Source organism: Malaclemys terrapin, chromosome 2 (assembly GCF_027887155.1).
Source record: "Malaclemys terrapin pileata isolate rMalTer1 chromosome 2, rMalTer1.hap1, whole genome shotgun sequence".
Classification (NCBI taxonomy): Eukaryota; Metazoa; Chordata; order Testudines; family Emydidae; genus Malaclemys; species Malaclemys terrapin.
This window is the reverse complement of record NC_071506.1, coordinates 234562279-234575623: the sequence shown is the minus strand read 5'-3', so window position 1 is coordinate 234575623 and position 13345 is coordinate 234562279. Positions and strand designations below refer to the sequence as shown.

General features: G+C 44.7%; 1 protein-coding gene across 1 annotated transcript in view; it reads right to left on the bottom strand.

Moving 5' to 3' along the window:
• The window catches only part of VWDE (von Willebrand factor D and EGF domains), a 69217-nt gene extending 60737 nt beyond the window's left edge, over positions 1-8480 (bottom strand). Inside the window, exon 1 of the mRNA XM_054019118.1 lies at positions 8185-8480. Within this exon, the coding sequence (XP_053875093.1) occupies positions 8185-8266 (82 nt within the window). The 5' untranslated portion in view covers positions 8267-8480. The remainder of the gene's footprint in view (positions 1-8184) is intronic.
• Positions 8481-13345: the final 4865 nt, after the last annotated feature.

Here is a 13345-nt window from a genome sequence, read left to right as displayed (position 1 = left end):
GGGAACTGGAGATCTACATGTACAAATTGCACAAGAACACCATATATGTGCAGGCAATTACCACAACTGGGTGTGGAAATGGGTAGACATTTAATTACATACACAAAAGTCTATCTGACTCACACACTGAATTGTAGCAAGTGTAAATATAACTGTGAATGCACAGGCATGGATATATTTTTGCACATCTAAGTGATGTTCTAGCCTCAGAGTCTTAAAACTGCAGTTACTAAAAACAATGAAAGGCAGGAAATTCTGACCATAGCTTTTAAAAAGGTAAAAACTTTTCTAGGAAATAAAACAATAAAAGCTTTGAGCTTCTGATCTTGAGACATTGGGATGGCTTTGCTGATCTGTTCAAGGTAAGAAGGTTCTTGTTGATGGAATTTCTACAGATAAAACCATATATAATAAATCTGTGAATGGCTGCTCTTTCTTAAGAAAGGAAGCTAGATTGTGATAATATCTTAACTTTAAAATAATTAAAACTATATTGCTTATTAAAAATACCAGACTGATACTGCCAGCAATAGACAGTCTCTGTCTACCCACAGAAGAGGTAAAGAATAATCTTTAGGAGTGGTACAGACTGCCTTTTGTGAAACTACTAAAAAGGGCACCAGTTGGTGCCAATTGTTAAGGTGTTTCTTATTATATGGATTCATACATTTAATCTTAACACTCACCATACTAGAACCATAAGTCAAGTAGAACTATAAACCAAGCAAATGGAGTGGAGGTTATCTGGCATTTGAATACTAGCAGTGTGAACCACAACTGTTTCTTCAATTTTTGTATCTTTATCTGTTGAATCTTTAGTTGCAGGGTGTATGATGCAATTAGCTCATATTGATATATATATATTCTATGTGAGATATATAGGATAAAAGAATGTATCCATTTAATTTACTCTGGCATTGGTAATACAAGTTTTTCATATCACTGTTTTGATAAACGTACTTGTGAGTAAGCTTCCCAAATCACATAATCCTCTCTTTCTAATGCAGAAGATGTCCTAGTGGAAAAAAAGATCTCATCTCTTTCAAGCAGAATATAAGGATCCTACAGTCTTCCAAAGACTGGTGATTTAATCTGTTATGCCTTTAGGCAACTCAAGCAGATAACAATAGCTTTATCTTCCATCATCTAAGTGCAGATGGAAGTGGATGTGATGGACTATGTCACTACTGTGTTTTTTTGCATTGCTTGTAATAGCCTGTAGGCTAGTCATGTCCATACAGGATGACCTTACTGAGAATTTATCCTTCATCGGAATTTGAGGAAAACCCTTGTGAGAATCAAAGGTCAGTCATGTCTATTATTCAAATGTTCTCTAAACAGGCTTCAATGTAAGTAGCCCCTGAACCATAATCAGAATTTTCATTCTGTCTTCTATCTTTTATGTTTTCTTCTACCTACACAATGTGTCAGTGCCTTCAGTGGTTCCCTTTCTGTAACTGAATCTCTTCTCGAACAAATAGTACTAATTATCTTCTCCATGACTAAGTATAATGTTTGAGTCAAATTACACATCAGACAAACCTTTTATTTTACTGAAATCTTAATCTGATATGTGTATATCATATTGATTATGCATATCACTTCTACCTCTTGGCATAGTGTCAGAGTAATTATAAACTTTTTCCTATCAAAAGGTTATAGGATCATTAATCCTAAAATAAAGATCAGATAATAATGGATATTTTAAATTAGTTCACAGCATTGTGCATATGTTTTTTTAATGTGATCCAGCTATTCATGTATACAACTTTTTTCAATTAAACAAATGTGTTAGTGAAAAGTGCTTTCTGATGAAAATGTTAAGTTTTTATTGAAAAAAAATTGTCTGAAAGCTGGAAAATTTGGAGGTTTGGGGTTTGGCTCAAAGTTTTCCATTTTTCAATGAAAAGTCGAAATTTTCAGTGGGAATTTTTTTTCTGGCCAGCTCTACTGAAAATCCGCTTAAGACTTCTACATATGGCTTACACAGTCATGCATAGCCTAGTGCTTAACCTTTGCCTAGGAGTTAGTTTCACCCTAAAGACTTTTAAACTAATGGTGAGACTTTCAAACGCACTCATCCCATACAACCTTAATTCTGCCCCCTTCTGCTCATGCATTATGGTACCCCACTTAATTATATAATCACATCCTTTTTTTATTCCACAGGACCCCTGTCTAATTCAGTACACAGGATGGATAGCGCTCATTACATGGGTATCTATTCAATAGTTGGGTGTTTTTTATCCTCATTATTCAATGTGTGGGTTCAAACCTTATTTACTTCATGTCATCCAAACCCTGCACTGAATATAGACTTATTCATTGCCTCATGGAATTTTCTATATCAATGAGCTCTATAGAAACAATAGCAGTAATTGCATGGGCAACTTCAGTTCTGGCGTTTTCTGTCTTTGAGTGTTTGACTTTGCAACATTAACATTCTTTTAACACAGCGATTGAGGTCTTGTGTATTGAGGTCTTTCTTTTTCTAAAAGAAAACTGAAAAAACAGAAATTCCATCTCATAAGCAGGATTGGAACCTTTAGAAACACAGCACAGACCTCTGCCACTGGAACTAGCAAATCAACTGATAACAATAGTAGGCTGTATTCTCTATGTGGAACAGTCACTAGAAGGTAGGGTGACCATATTTCCCAAAGAAAAAATGGGACACCACCAACCACTTGACTAAGCCCCCCTCCCCACTGATGCCCAGTTGCTGGAATCCTGCGAGAGCCCTGTCAGGAGGCTGTTACCTAAGTGCTGGAACACTCTGGAGGGGCCCCCGCATGCTGAAACACTGCTTCCCCCCTCCATCCCTACCTCCGCCATGCTGGGGGCTGGCATCTCCGCTCACCCCCTCTGCACCATACCCCACTCTTTTGACAAAAGTGGGCATTTGTCCTGTTTGCTCTTGCCAACTGATCAAGTCAGAAAGGACAAGAAAAGAAGACTTATTTTGGAAAAGAAGTCAGGACAGCCAGGGCAGGGCTTAAAAGTAGGACTGTCCCAGCCAAAACAGGATGTAAGGTCACTCTACCGTACTAGAGGGGGATTGAACCCACACTTTGCCAGTTAGGTTCACAGCTATTTGTTGACGGTATTGTCAGCCCTGCAGAACTTGAAATTGAACTCAGGATTCTTGAGGGGCATATTCTCTACAAATGAGACTCTTCTGCTGCTCCTCCTACCAACCACTTAACCTGCCTCTGTCTTCCTTCCCACACTCTTCTCCTTTCCTCTGCATCTGTTTCAGGCTGCTTCCCCTTAGTTCTCACTTTCTGCATAAGTCCTAACAGGGGAGCACTGAAAGCACAGGAGAGAGTTTCTTTGCTCCCAATTCCAGTACCTGGCACAACGGTGTCCCTAGCAGCAAGGAGGCACAATGAAAGTCCCTTGTTAGAACATGCTCAGTATGGCTGGCACAGACTTCTGAAGGGGTGAACCATGCTCACAGGGCCAGCTCCAGCTTTTTTGCTGCCCCAAGCAGCGAAGCGGAAAAAGAAAAAAAAAAAAAAAAAAAGATTGCCCTCCGGGGGGGAGGGCAAGTGAGGCAATTTGCCCCAGGTCCCGCAGGGGCCCCCATGAGAGTTTTTCGGGGGCCCTGGAGCAGGCTTCTTCCACTCCGGGTCTTTGGCTGCAATTCGGTGGCGGGGCGTCCTTCCGCTCTGGGACCCGCCGCCGAAGTGCCCTGAAGACCCGCGGTGGGGGGTCCTTCCGCCCCGGGACCCGCCACCAAAGTGCCGGGTCTTCAGCGGCAATTCGGCGGCGGGGCCCCCTGAATCCTCTGGGCGGCCCTGGGCAACTCTACCGTGCCGCTTCATTCTTCGGCAGCAATTCGGTGGTGGGTCATTCACTCCAAGAGGGACTGAAAGACCCGCCGCCAAATTGCCGCCGAAGACCTGGACTTGCCGCCCCTTTCCATTGGCCGCCCCAAGCACTTCCTTCCTTTGCTGGTGCCTGGAGCCAGCCCTGCATGCTCATTACAGATAGAAAACTTGGAGAATTTTGCTGCCCAGAGACTAAGAAAACTCTCAACTGAGCCTGCGCAAACAGTAATTTTCAAAGGGTTATAACTCAGTCAAATTTTGATGGATTCTGACAAGGACAGAAAAAGTCACTTTGAGACACCATGGTGACTTGCCTTCTGTGCCAAACTTCAACTGCCTGCTCCAAATCACGGAGACACTACAGAGTCTCACTTAAACAATTATAAATATTTTTAACATGGGCCAAACAACATTTTCCTCTAATCTTGTTCTCAGAAATAGATTAACCTTTTTGCTGAAACTTTCCAAAAAAGTTCTGCCTGAGGCCAACACCTGGCAAATTTCAACCTTAAAAGTTAAAACTGGCAAAGTTATAAGCAACTGAAAACAGGGTCTTATAATGGAAAGTGTCAGGCAACCTAAACTATAGGCAGCGCTACAAGCACTGCCTATCATGGGGCATATGTAGGAAATGTTTTAATATACAAATGTGCAAATATATATACAGGGCCATTCTTACCCACACGTAAAGTATGCAGCTGCGTAGGGCACCAGCGCAGCTGCTCCAGCCCCTGCTCCGCCTCTTCCCCGGGGCCCCCGCTCTGCTCCACCTCTGCCCCGTCCCTTCCCCACCCCAGCCCCGCCTCTTCCCGCCCCAGCCCTGCCCCCAATTCCCTGAGCTCTGCAGCATGGCCGGGCATGCACTCACCGGTGGCAAGAAGTGCAGACCCCACCCCAGCCGCGCCGCCAGTGAGTGCTGGGGGGTGGTTCCCCCCTGCCCCCCAAGACAGCCCCACCCTGCCCCCATGGAGGCCTGGGGACAGCCCCCTGCTCCTCTCCCACAGAAGCCTGCCCCCCCATGGGGGGGGGGCTGCATAGGGCCCCAGAATAGCTAGGGACGGCCCTGTATATATAGATATTGAAAACAAATTAAGACATGCCATTGGAGGAACCTATTTGCAATAGTCACAAAATGACACTCCAGGAAAATAAGAAGTAACCTCAAGAGCTTAATTTGCAATATAATAAAATATGCCATTATGTGAAAAATCATCTTTTCCTGATGGAATGCATTACATTCAGATACATCAAAAGATTCATCTTTGTTCTCTCTCTCTATTTTTGGGGGGAGAGGGAGGGACATTTAAAAAATCTTACCATGTTTAGTAAGACTAAGTACTTTAGTAGAAAGTTTACATTTTAACTATTTGTTTTAGGATAATTAAAGAAATCTTACAGTTAAACTATAAAACTGCACAGTAGAGTAACATCACAGACTTGACTTTAATTTAAAATAAAGAAATCCAAAATTCAGACTGGAAACCTAATTCTCCTCTCTCATAGATGCAAAACAGAAATAATTCAGTTAAAATCACTGGAGCTACATTGGCGTAATTTACAAAATTACAAAAACCAATATCACGAAAATTGGCTCCAGAAACTCAAACTCTCCTATTTTGTCTAGATACTATAGCACATATTTTCTGATGAAAAACAGTACAGTGACACTTATGGGGAAATATGCAAATATTTGATGGAATTTGAGTTTCTCTTTCATATTCAATGGGCATTTCCCCCAAACACCTGCACACTTTCCCATGTATCCACACCACTATTTAATAGAAAGCTCTGAGCTTCAAGGAAGATTCAGTTTCAGTATTGACTCTCACTGTTTCTCAGTTCTAGTATTTCTTCTAACATTTTCTCCAGGATTGCCACACTTCCTGTGCCAAGACTTACTCATTAGGGGCTCGATCCTGCAAGGTGCTGAGCATTCTGGCACTGATCCAGGAAAGTGCTTACAACTGTCTCATTGACTATCCTAATAGCTGTGATATATAAAATAGAACTATTACAGAGCCTTTATCCATAGCAGCACTGTTAGGCAATGAAGATGAAATCATACATATTTCCATAAAATCACTCTTTCAAAAAACTAGAAGTGAGATATATAAAAATAGTCACTGCACTAGTTTTAATTATGAATTAAATTGTTACAGATGTTAGAACTCTTGCACCTATCATGTTGATAACTTAAGTTTTTAACTTTCTTAAACATTTATATAAGACACTTAAAAATGTGTAAACATGTTAACATAATACAGTATAATGGTTCAGCATATAACATATTATTCTAACAATTCCTTATGTGGATTTTCCCTAAAAAATACTTAAAGAGAAAATAACAAATATTTAAGACATCTTATAACTCACAATAATCCTTAACTCTTGGTTTTGCAGAGGTCTCAGGTCAGGGTTTGACAATACATACCATATGTGCTTCAATATTTAAAGATAATAGGGCATGTTTAAGAAAAGAAGGGAGAGAAGTTAAGAATGTTAAACGATTTTAAATTGTGCATTCCCTTTCTAGATGTTGATTGTAACAGCAATCTAGTACTGAAAAAGAATTTTTCAGAATTTCTCTAGTTCATTAAAGTTCCCGCTTCCACTAAAGTTAGTTATATATAACTACCAGACTTGAAAGCAAATATAAATTTAAGTGGAAACAAAGGAGAAGAGGGGGAACACTACTGACTGGAATCTTCATTATTTGGAGTGCATGGCTCCAGCTGGAGACTGGTAAAACAGTATTTTTACTAAGGCCTGTTGAAGTTAATGGGAGGCTTTATATTAAAATCAATTGGCATTGGATCAGGCTCTTAATGTATATATGTGCTTGAAGAACCCATGGCTAATGGGTCAATTAGGCTCTGCCTGCACTACAGACCTTACAGTGGCACAGCTGTACCACTGCTGTTACGCCATTGTAAGATCTCCCGGGTAGCCGCTCTATGCCGGCGGGAAAGAGTTCTCTCGCCGGCATCATTAAACCATAAGCAGCAGTAGCTATGTTAGAGGGAGAGCATCTCCTGCCGACACAGCGCTGTCCACACCAGCACTTTTGTCGGTGAAACTTTTGTCTGTCTGGGGCGTGTTTTTTCACACCTCTGACTGACAAAAGTTTTACTGACAAAAGTGCTAGTGTAAACAAAGCCCTGGGCATTATTGTCGTCTGAAAATCAACTTGAGTTAAATAGTATTTTCCCCAACACCTTGGTCAGCTTTATTGCAATAGTCAGTGCTTATGCTGCCATAATGAAAGAAAGATAATGGCTATCACACTTAAATTATTTAATAATGCCCTTTAAGTGAATGGTCGTCAGTTTAGGACAATGCGCGCAACTAAAATAATTTAGATCAACTAACTTTGGTGCTTCTGAATGGATTCAGTAATATGAAGGTGAAGACACAGGTACACTCCACTAAATATACTACATTAATTTCACCAAAGCCAGGGCGAAACTTCCACCTTGCGCTCCTCCCTCCCCCCCAGCTGATTGGCGCTGCAAGCCTGGGAGGCGGGAGAAGTGGAGCGGCGACCGTGTGCTCGGGGAGGAACGCTGTAAAAAAAAATTGGGGGCACCACTTTTTGGCGCCCCCAAATCTTGGCGCCCTAGGCAACCGCCTAGTTCGCCTTAATGGTAGCACCAGCCCTGACCAAAGCCCAAGTGTGACTCCAATATTGAAGCCACTGAAGTAGATAAGGAGAAGCATCCTCTCCCATTAGACATAAGCCCACCAGCTCTAGCAGAGTAGTTCATTTCCCAACATTGGAGACATAACACCCCCTCCCCAAGGAAGAACAGGAACAAGTACCTGCCACCCCTGAACCTGCTGAACAAAGCAGAAGCTGGGAGTTCCTGGCAAAACCTGGCTTTCAGAAAGACAATTGGCAGAAGTCATGGGGAGGGGGGAGTTTAAAATTTCTGAACAAAGTATCAAGTGAAGGGAGGGAGAAGACTAAGCAATTGCTTAGGACCCTGTGCAGCTCAAGACGCCTCCACTCTCGGTTTTTATGTGTTGAGGGGGGCCAAAATGTTCCTGCTTAGGGCCCCGAGTGGGCTAGCGCCCCCCTCTGGGCAAACAGCTAATGGTACAAGGGACTTGAAAGAACTGGGGAAGCAGCGGGGTGGAGGGTTCCCATCTGAGTGGCACAGGCCTGGGGAGCTTCAGGGTGGGTTTGCCCCCCCCCCCTTTTAAGCTGGTCCCAGTCTGTCCATAACTTTGGAGTCTCTGCTTCAGGGACAGCTCCAAGGCTGCTCAGAGGCCCCCCCTCCGCCCCCCCATATCTTACTTCACACACCCCCAGCACCCGCTGCACCCAGCATACACCCCCGCCACCCCTTACCTTGCTGGCAGGGCGCTGCCTTCAAGCCCAGCAGCACCAGCCCAAGCCAGAGGGGCCAGGCTCGCAGCGCCGGGAGTTGCATTGCCCAGAGGGCGGCTGCCCTGCCCCTCGGAGGGGTGCTGGGGGCTTCCTCCCTTCGGTCCCCCGCAGCCTCCTGCCCCAGCGGTCAGCAGAGCAGCCGGGCCCCGCTTTAACTCTGTGCCTGCGCCTGGCGGGGTGTGGGATGCTGGTGCTAAGGCACCGCGAGCCACCCCGGTCCCGGGACAGCCTCACGCGCTGCAGCCGCCGAAGCTGGCGGGAAGCCGAGCTGGAAGGGGAGCGAGTTGCGGCCGGCCGGCCGGCAGGGGCTATGGGGCGCGCTCTCCCTGCTGCCTGCCGGCTGTCACTGCTGCTGCTTGCCAGCTTCGCGGCTAACGCGTGGCCTCAAGACACAGGCACTTGTGACGCCGGGGAGCGCGCAGAGCCGCGCTGGGAGCTGTCCTCTCCGGCGTGACTTTGTTCCCCAGCGCTCGGGACTCCGCAGCCCAGCTGGCTTGTGACATCCCCGGGCTGCGTGGGACGCTCCCCAGTTTCGGTTGGTGGGATCCTTTCCCCTGCCCAGCATTTCAGTTCGGCAAAGGTGTCCGCAGTCCGAGAAAATGGGTCCTCCACTTAGCTCCCCACCCCGGGCTCCCGTTTTCACAGAAGTGGACCCCCGTTTTAGAATATGTAATGAAACGCAAAAGAGCCAGTTTCAGATAGCTTTCTTATTAGATTTTGAACACTTCTCTAAAATGCCAGAACGTACAACAGCAAAAGACCCAAACACCGGAGTAACTGTTATAAGCTGCAGTGTTTGAGTTCATTATCTTAGAATAAGAGTTAAAGCATCTCCTTACGGTGACAGATTTTCAAGGAAGGCTGCAAAGCTCCCATATTTGCAAATGGCTTGTAAGTATCTGTGTCCATGCACAAATTATCCATTTTGCACAGACATTTAATGATTTTTGCTGGCAAATGCATGGGCACAGCAAGTACATACACATTTTTACAGAATATACCTATTGCCCTCTCTTTTGCAAACAAAGCCATAAAATAAATAAATGGCTTGGCACGTGTGAAGTTTGGAAGTGTGATCCCTGTATATAGAGGACACCTAAAACTTAAACAGCATATTGCATTCTACTAAACCTTCTGCAAAGAAAACTATTATTCTACAGAGACTGTTGTAAGACAGGCACTTAGGTTTGCTGGGTGTCTGCAGAGAGGTGCTATTTGACCCTAGTGAAATTCTGTATTCAACATTCTGCAACATTGGAGCAAGAAAACCTTTAAGTGCAGCTTGCAGCATTACTAACACCAAATGTTCAAAAACCATGAGCTCTAAAAAAAATCATGATGTTGGCTTAAATATCATTAAGATTTTTTAAAAAGGTGGTGTGCGGGGGTGAGCGGGAGGGGAGATTTGCCATCTGGTGTTAAAGCCTTTAGGGTTCAGGTTTTCAAGTTTTTCTCCTCAACCATGGGAGCTATAAACTTACCTTCTTTCTAAATAAAAGCTGAAATTATCTTGTAATCACATGAATCCAAGATCTTTAAGAACATCAGATAGCAATAGAATCACAATAAAACCACGAGCAATGGCAACACTGAATTTGATGGCCAAAAATCCAGGCACCATAAAAATAATGGGCTTCCTTTCTGATAGCTATAATAGCTTCAGTGGCTGCCTTAATATATTTAACATTTCTTTGAGGCAGGTGTAAATATATCCCCACATGTCCTGACAGCCACAAGCAAATGGAAGAAGTCAAACAGAGCTAAGCAGGCAGGGGCTTTCCCCCCAAATATTACATCTTTCAGGTGGGTTTGAGTTCCAAAGTTGCCAGATTTTTTTCAGATGAAATGGCTATGGGAAATGTGTATAAGGAAAGGTATCAGCTGAAATTTCATCTAAACCATTTTCTTACTGGAGGGAAGGCAACCTTTTAAACAATGAGGACTGAGAGAAACAAGGTGGGTGAGGTAATATCTTTTATTGGACCATCTATAATATCTATATCATGGGACCGACATGCTACAACAACTACACTGCTTAGGGCTGAGCGAAGTTCTTCAAGGTGGTAAGGGCAGGTATAATTAAGAGTAATGGGACAAAATTCAGAAGAGAAGGGTTAGGCTGAATATCAGAAACATCTTCCTTCTAATGAACCAGTTCATGCTCCCAACATCCCTATGTATTCAGTTCTTACCTTACATTTCTAAATTATAGGCACCCATCTGATGCTCTAGATGGTTGTCCCATATATTAACAATAACAACTTAAACCTGGACTGCCCATAAATCCATCCACTTCAGCCTTCCCTGTTCCTTCTCAGCAACCTGAGAGAAGAGAGAAACAGGATGGGTTTTGCAGCATGTCTAGAAGGCTAATACATCTGGTGGCTGCCAGATCAAGTGAAAGGGGTGAGTTCCAGAACAGAGCGACTCTCACAGACTATACCAACAGCCCCTCTTGTGTGTAAAGGGGATCTTCCATGGTAGAGCACCTCCATCCCAATCTGCTTTCTGAAAATTTGGTATCTGCAAAGAGGGAGTAGGAAGGGACTGGGATAAGTAGAGTGCAGACCTGTAGTGGTTGGGGCTGGAAGAATGCACTTTTCGAAGCCTTCATCTCTACCCCCAACCAACTTTGCAGATAGTCACCAGGCTCACGCTTTATTCATTTTCTTGCAATGATCTCTGCAGCGAAGGGTCCCCAGAGCAGCAGTGGTCAGTGCGAGTCCCTGTTAGCATAGTCCCACTAGAGCTGTGCTACCCGGAAGAAGGGCTGTCAGGGAACAGACTCAATTCAGAGGCATAGAACTTCCATGCTACTGAGTTGATTTCCTACAGATCTATGGGGCTTGAGAGTAGACCCCCAGCTCATTCTGTAAAGATCAAATCCCACCCTCCCATCTGAATGGTGGGGGAGAAATTCTGTGAGGGGATTGTGACAGGGTGTGCAAAACTCACACAGGCCAGGAAAGAGTTAATGAACTGCTATAAGCTCAATCAGTCCTAATTTGCTATGCCTGCAATACATGTCAGGCTTGGAAGAAGGGGTTAAAAGGGGAGCTGAGCACATAACTCATTTGGTGGCTGTGGGGGAGCACACTTGTAGGGCTTGCTCTATGAGAAGTGTGACTGGGGCCAGAAACTAGAGAGTACTGCCTGCCAGAGCCTCCCTGAGAGAGTGTAGGCCTGATGCAGGACTCTTGGTTTGATTTGCTACCTTGTCTTGCCTACTGATGTTGAGTAAGACTGCTGCAAGTGGTGCCCTGCCAGAAGGGGGCAACAGCCAAATAAAACCTTTTTGTCTTTTGTGCCCAGCTGGGCATACAGCAGTGGTTTTGTGTGAGCTCAGGTGTGACAGGGGCAGATGACAGAACAAGGAGCAATGGTTTCAAATTGCATTGGGGGAGGTCTAGGTTGGATATTAGGAAAAACTATTTCACTAGAAGGGTAGTGAAGCACTGGAATGGGTTACCTAGGGAGATGATGGAATCTCCATCCTTAGAGGTTTTTAAGGGCCGGCTTGACAAAGCCCTGGCTAGGATGATTTAGTTGGGGTTGGTCCTGCTTTGAGCAGGGGGTTGTACTACATGACCTCCTGAGGTCTCTTCTAACATGACCTCTTCTACATGACCTCCTGAGGTCTCTTCTGGAAAAAGGCTAATGTAGTGCCCATCTTTAAAAAAGGGAAGAAGGAGGATCCGGGGAACTACAGGTCAGTCAGCCTCACCTCAGTCCCTGGAAAAATCATGGAGCAGGTCCTCAAGGAATCAATTATGAAACATTTAGAGGAGAGGAAAGTGATCAGGAACAGTCAGCATGGATTCACGAAGGGGAAGTCGTGGCTGACTAACCTAATTGCCTTCTATGATGAGATAACTGGCTCCGTGGATGAGGGGAAAGCAGTGGATGTGTTATTCCTTGACTTTAGCAAAGCTTTTGATATGGTCTCCCACAGTATTCTTGCCGCCAAGTTAAAGAAGTATGGGCTGGATGAATGGACTGTAAGGTGGATAGAAAGCTGGCTAGATCGTCGGGCTCAACGGGTAGTGATCAATGGCTCCATGTCTAGTTGGCAGCCAGTTTCAAGCGGAGTGCCCCAAGGGTCGGTCCTGGGGCCGGTTTTGTTTAATATCTTTATTAATGATCTGGAGGATGGTGTGGACTGCACTCTCAGCAAGTTTGCAGATGACACTAAACTAGGAGGCGTGGTAGATACACTAGAGGGTAGGGATTGGATACACAGGGACCTAGACAAATTAGAGGATTGGGCCAAAAAAAAACTGATGAGGTTCAACAAGGACAAGTGCAGAGTCCTGCACTTAGGACGGAAAAATCCCATGCACTGCTACAGACTAGGGACCGAACGGCTAGGTAGCAGTTCTGCAGAAAAGGACCTAGGGGTCACAGTGGACGAGAAGCTGGATATGAGTCAACAGTGTGCTCTTATTGCCAAGAAGGCTAACGGCATTTTGGGCTGTATAAGTAGGGGCATTGCCAGCAGATCTAGGAATGTGATCGTTCCCCTTTATTCGACATTGGTGAGGCCTCATCTGGAATACTGTGTCCAGTTTTGGGCCCCACACTACAAGAAGGATGTGGAAAAATTGGAAAAAGTCCAACGGAGGGCAACAAAAATGATTAGGGGTCTGGAGCACATGACTTATGAGGAGAGGCTGAGGGAACTGGGATTGTTTAGTCTCCAGAAGAGAAGAATGAGGGGGGGATTTGATAGCAGCCTTCAACTACCTGAAGGGGGGTTCCAAAGAGGATGGAGCTCGGCTGTTCTCAGTAGTGGCAGATGACAGAACAAGGAGCAATGGTCTCAAGTTGCAGTGGGGGGAGGTCCAGGTTGGATATTAGAAAAAACTATTTCACTAGGAGGGTGGTGAAACACTGGAATGCGTTACCTAGGGAGGTGGTGGAGTCTCCTTCCTTGGAGGTTTTTAAGGCCTGGCTTGACAAAGCCCTGGCTGGGATGATTTAGTTGGGAATTGGTCCTGCTTTGAGCAGGGGGTTGGACTAGATGACCTCTTGAGGTCCCTTCCAACCCTGATATTCTATGATTCTATGACACTATCACAGAAATCTTCAGTTTTCCTCACCATGGACCTCTTTCTCATGGGAA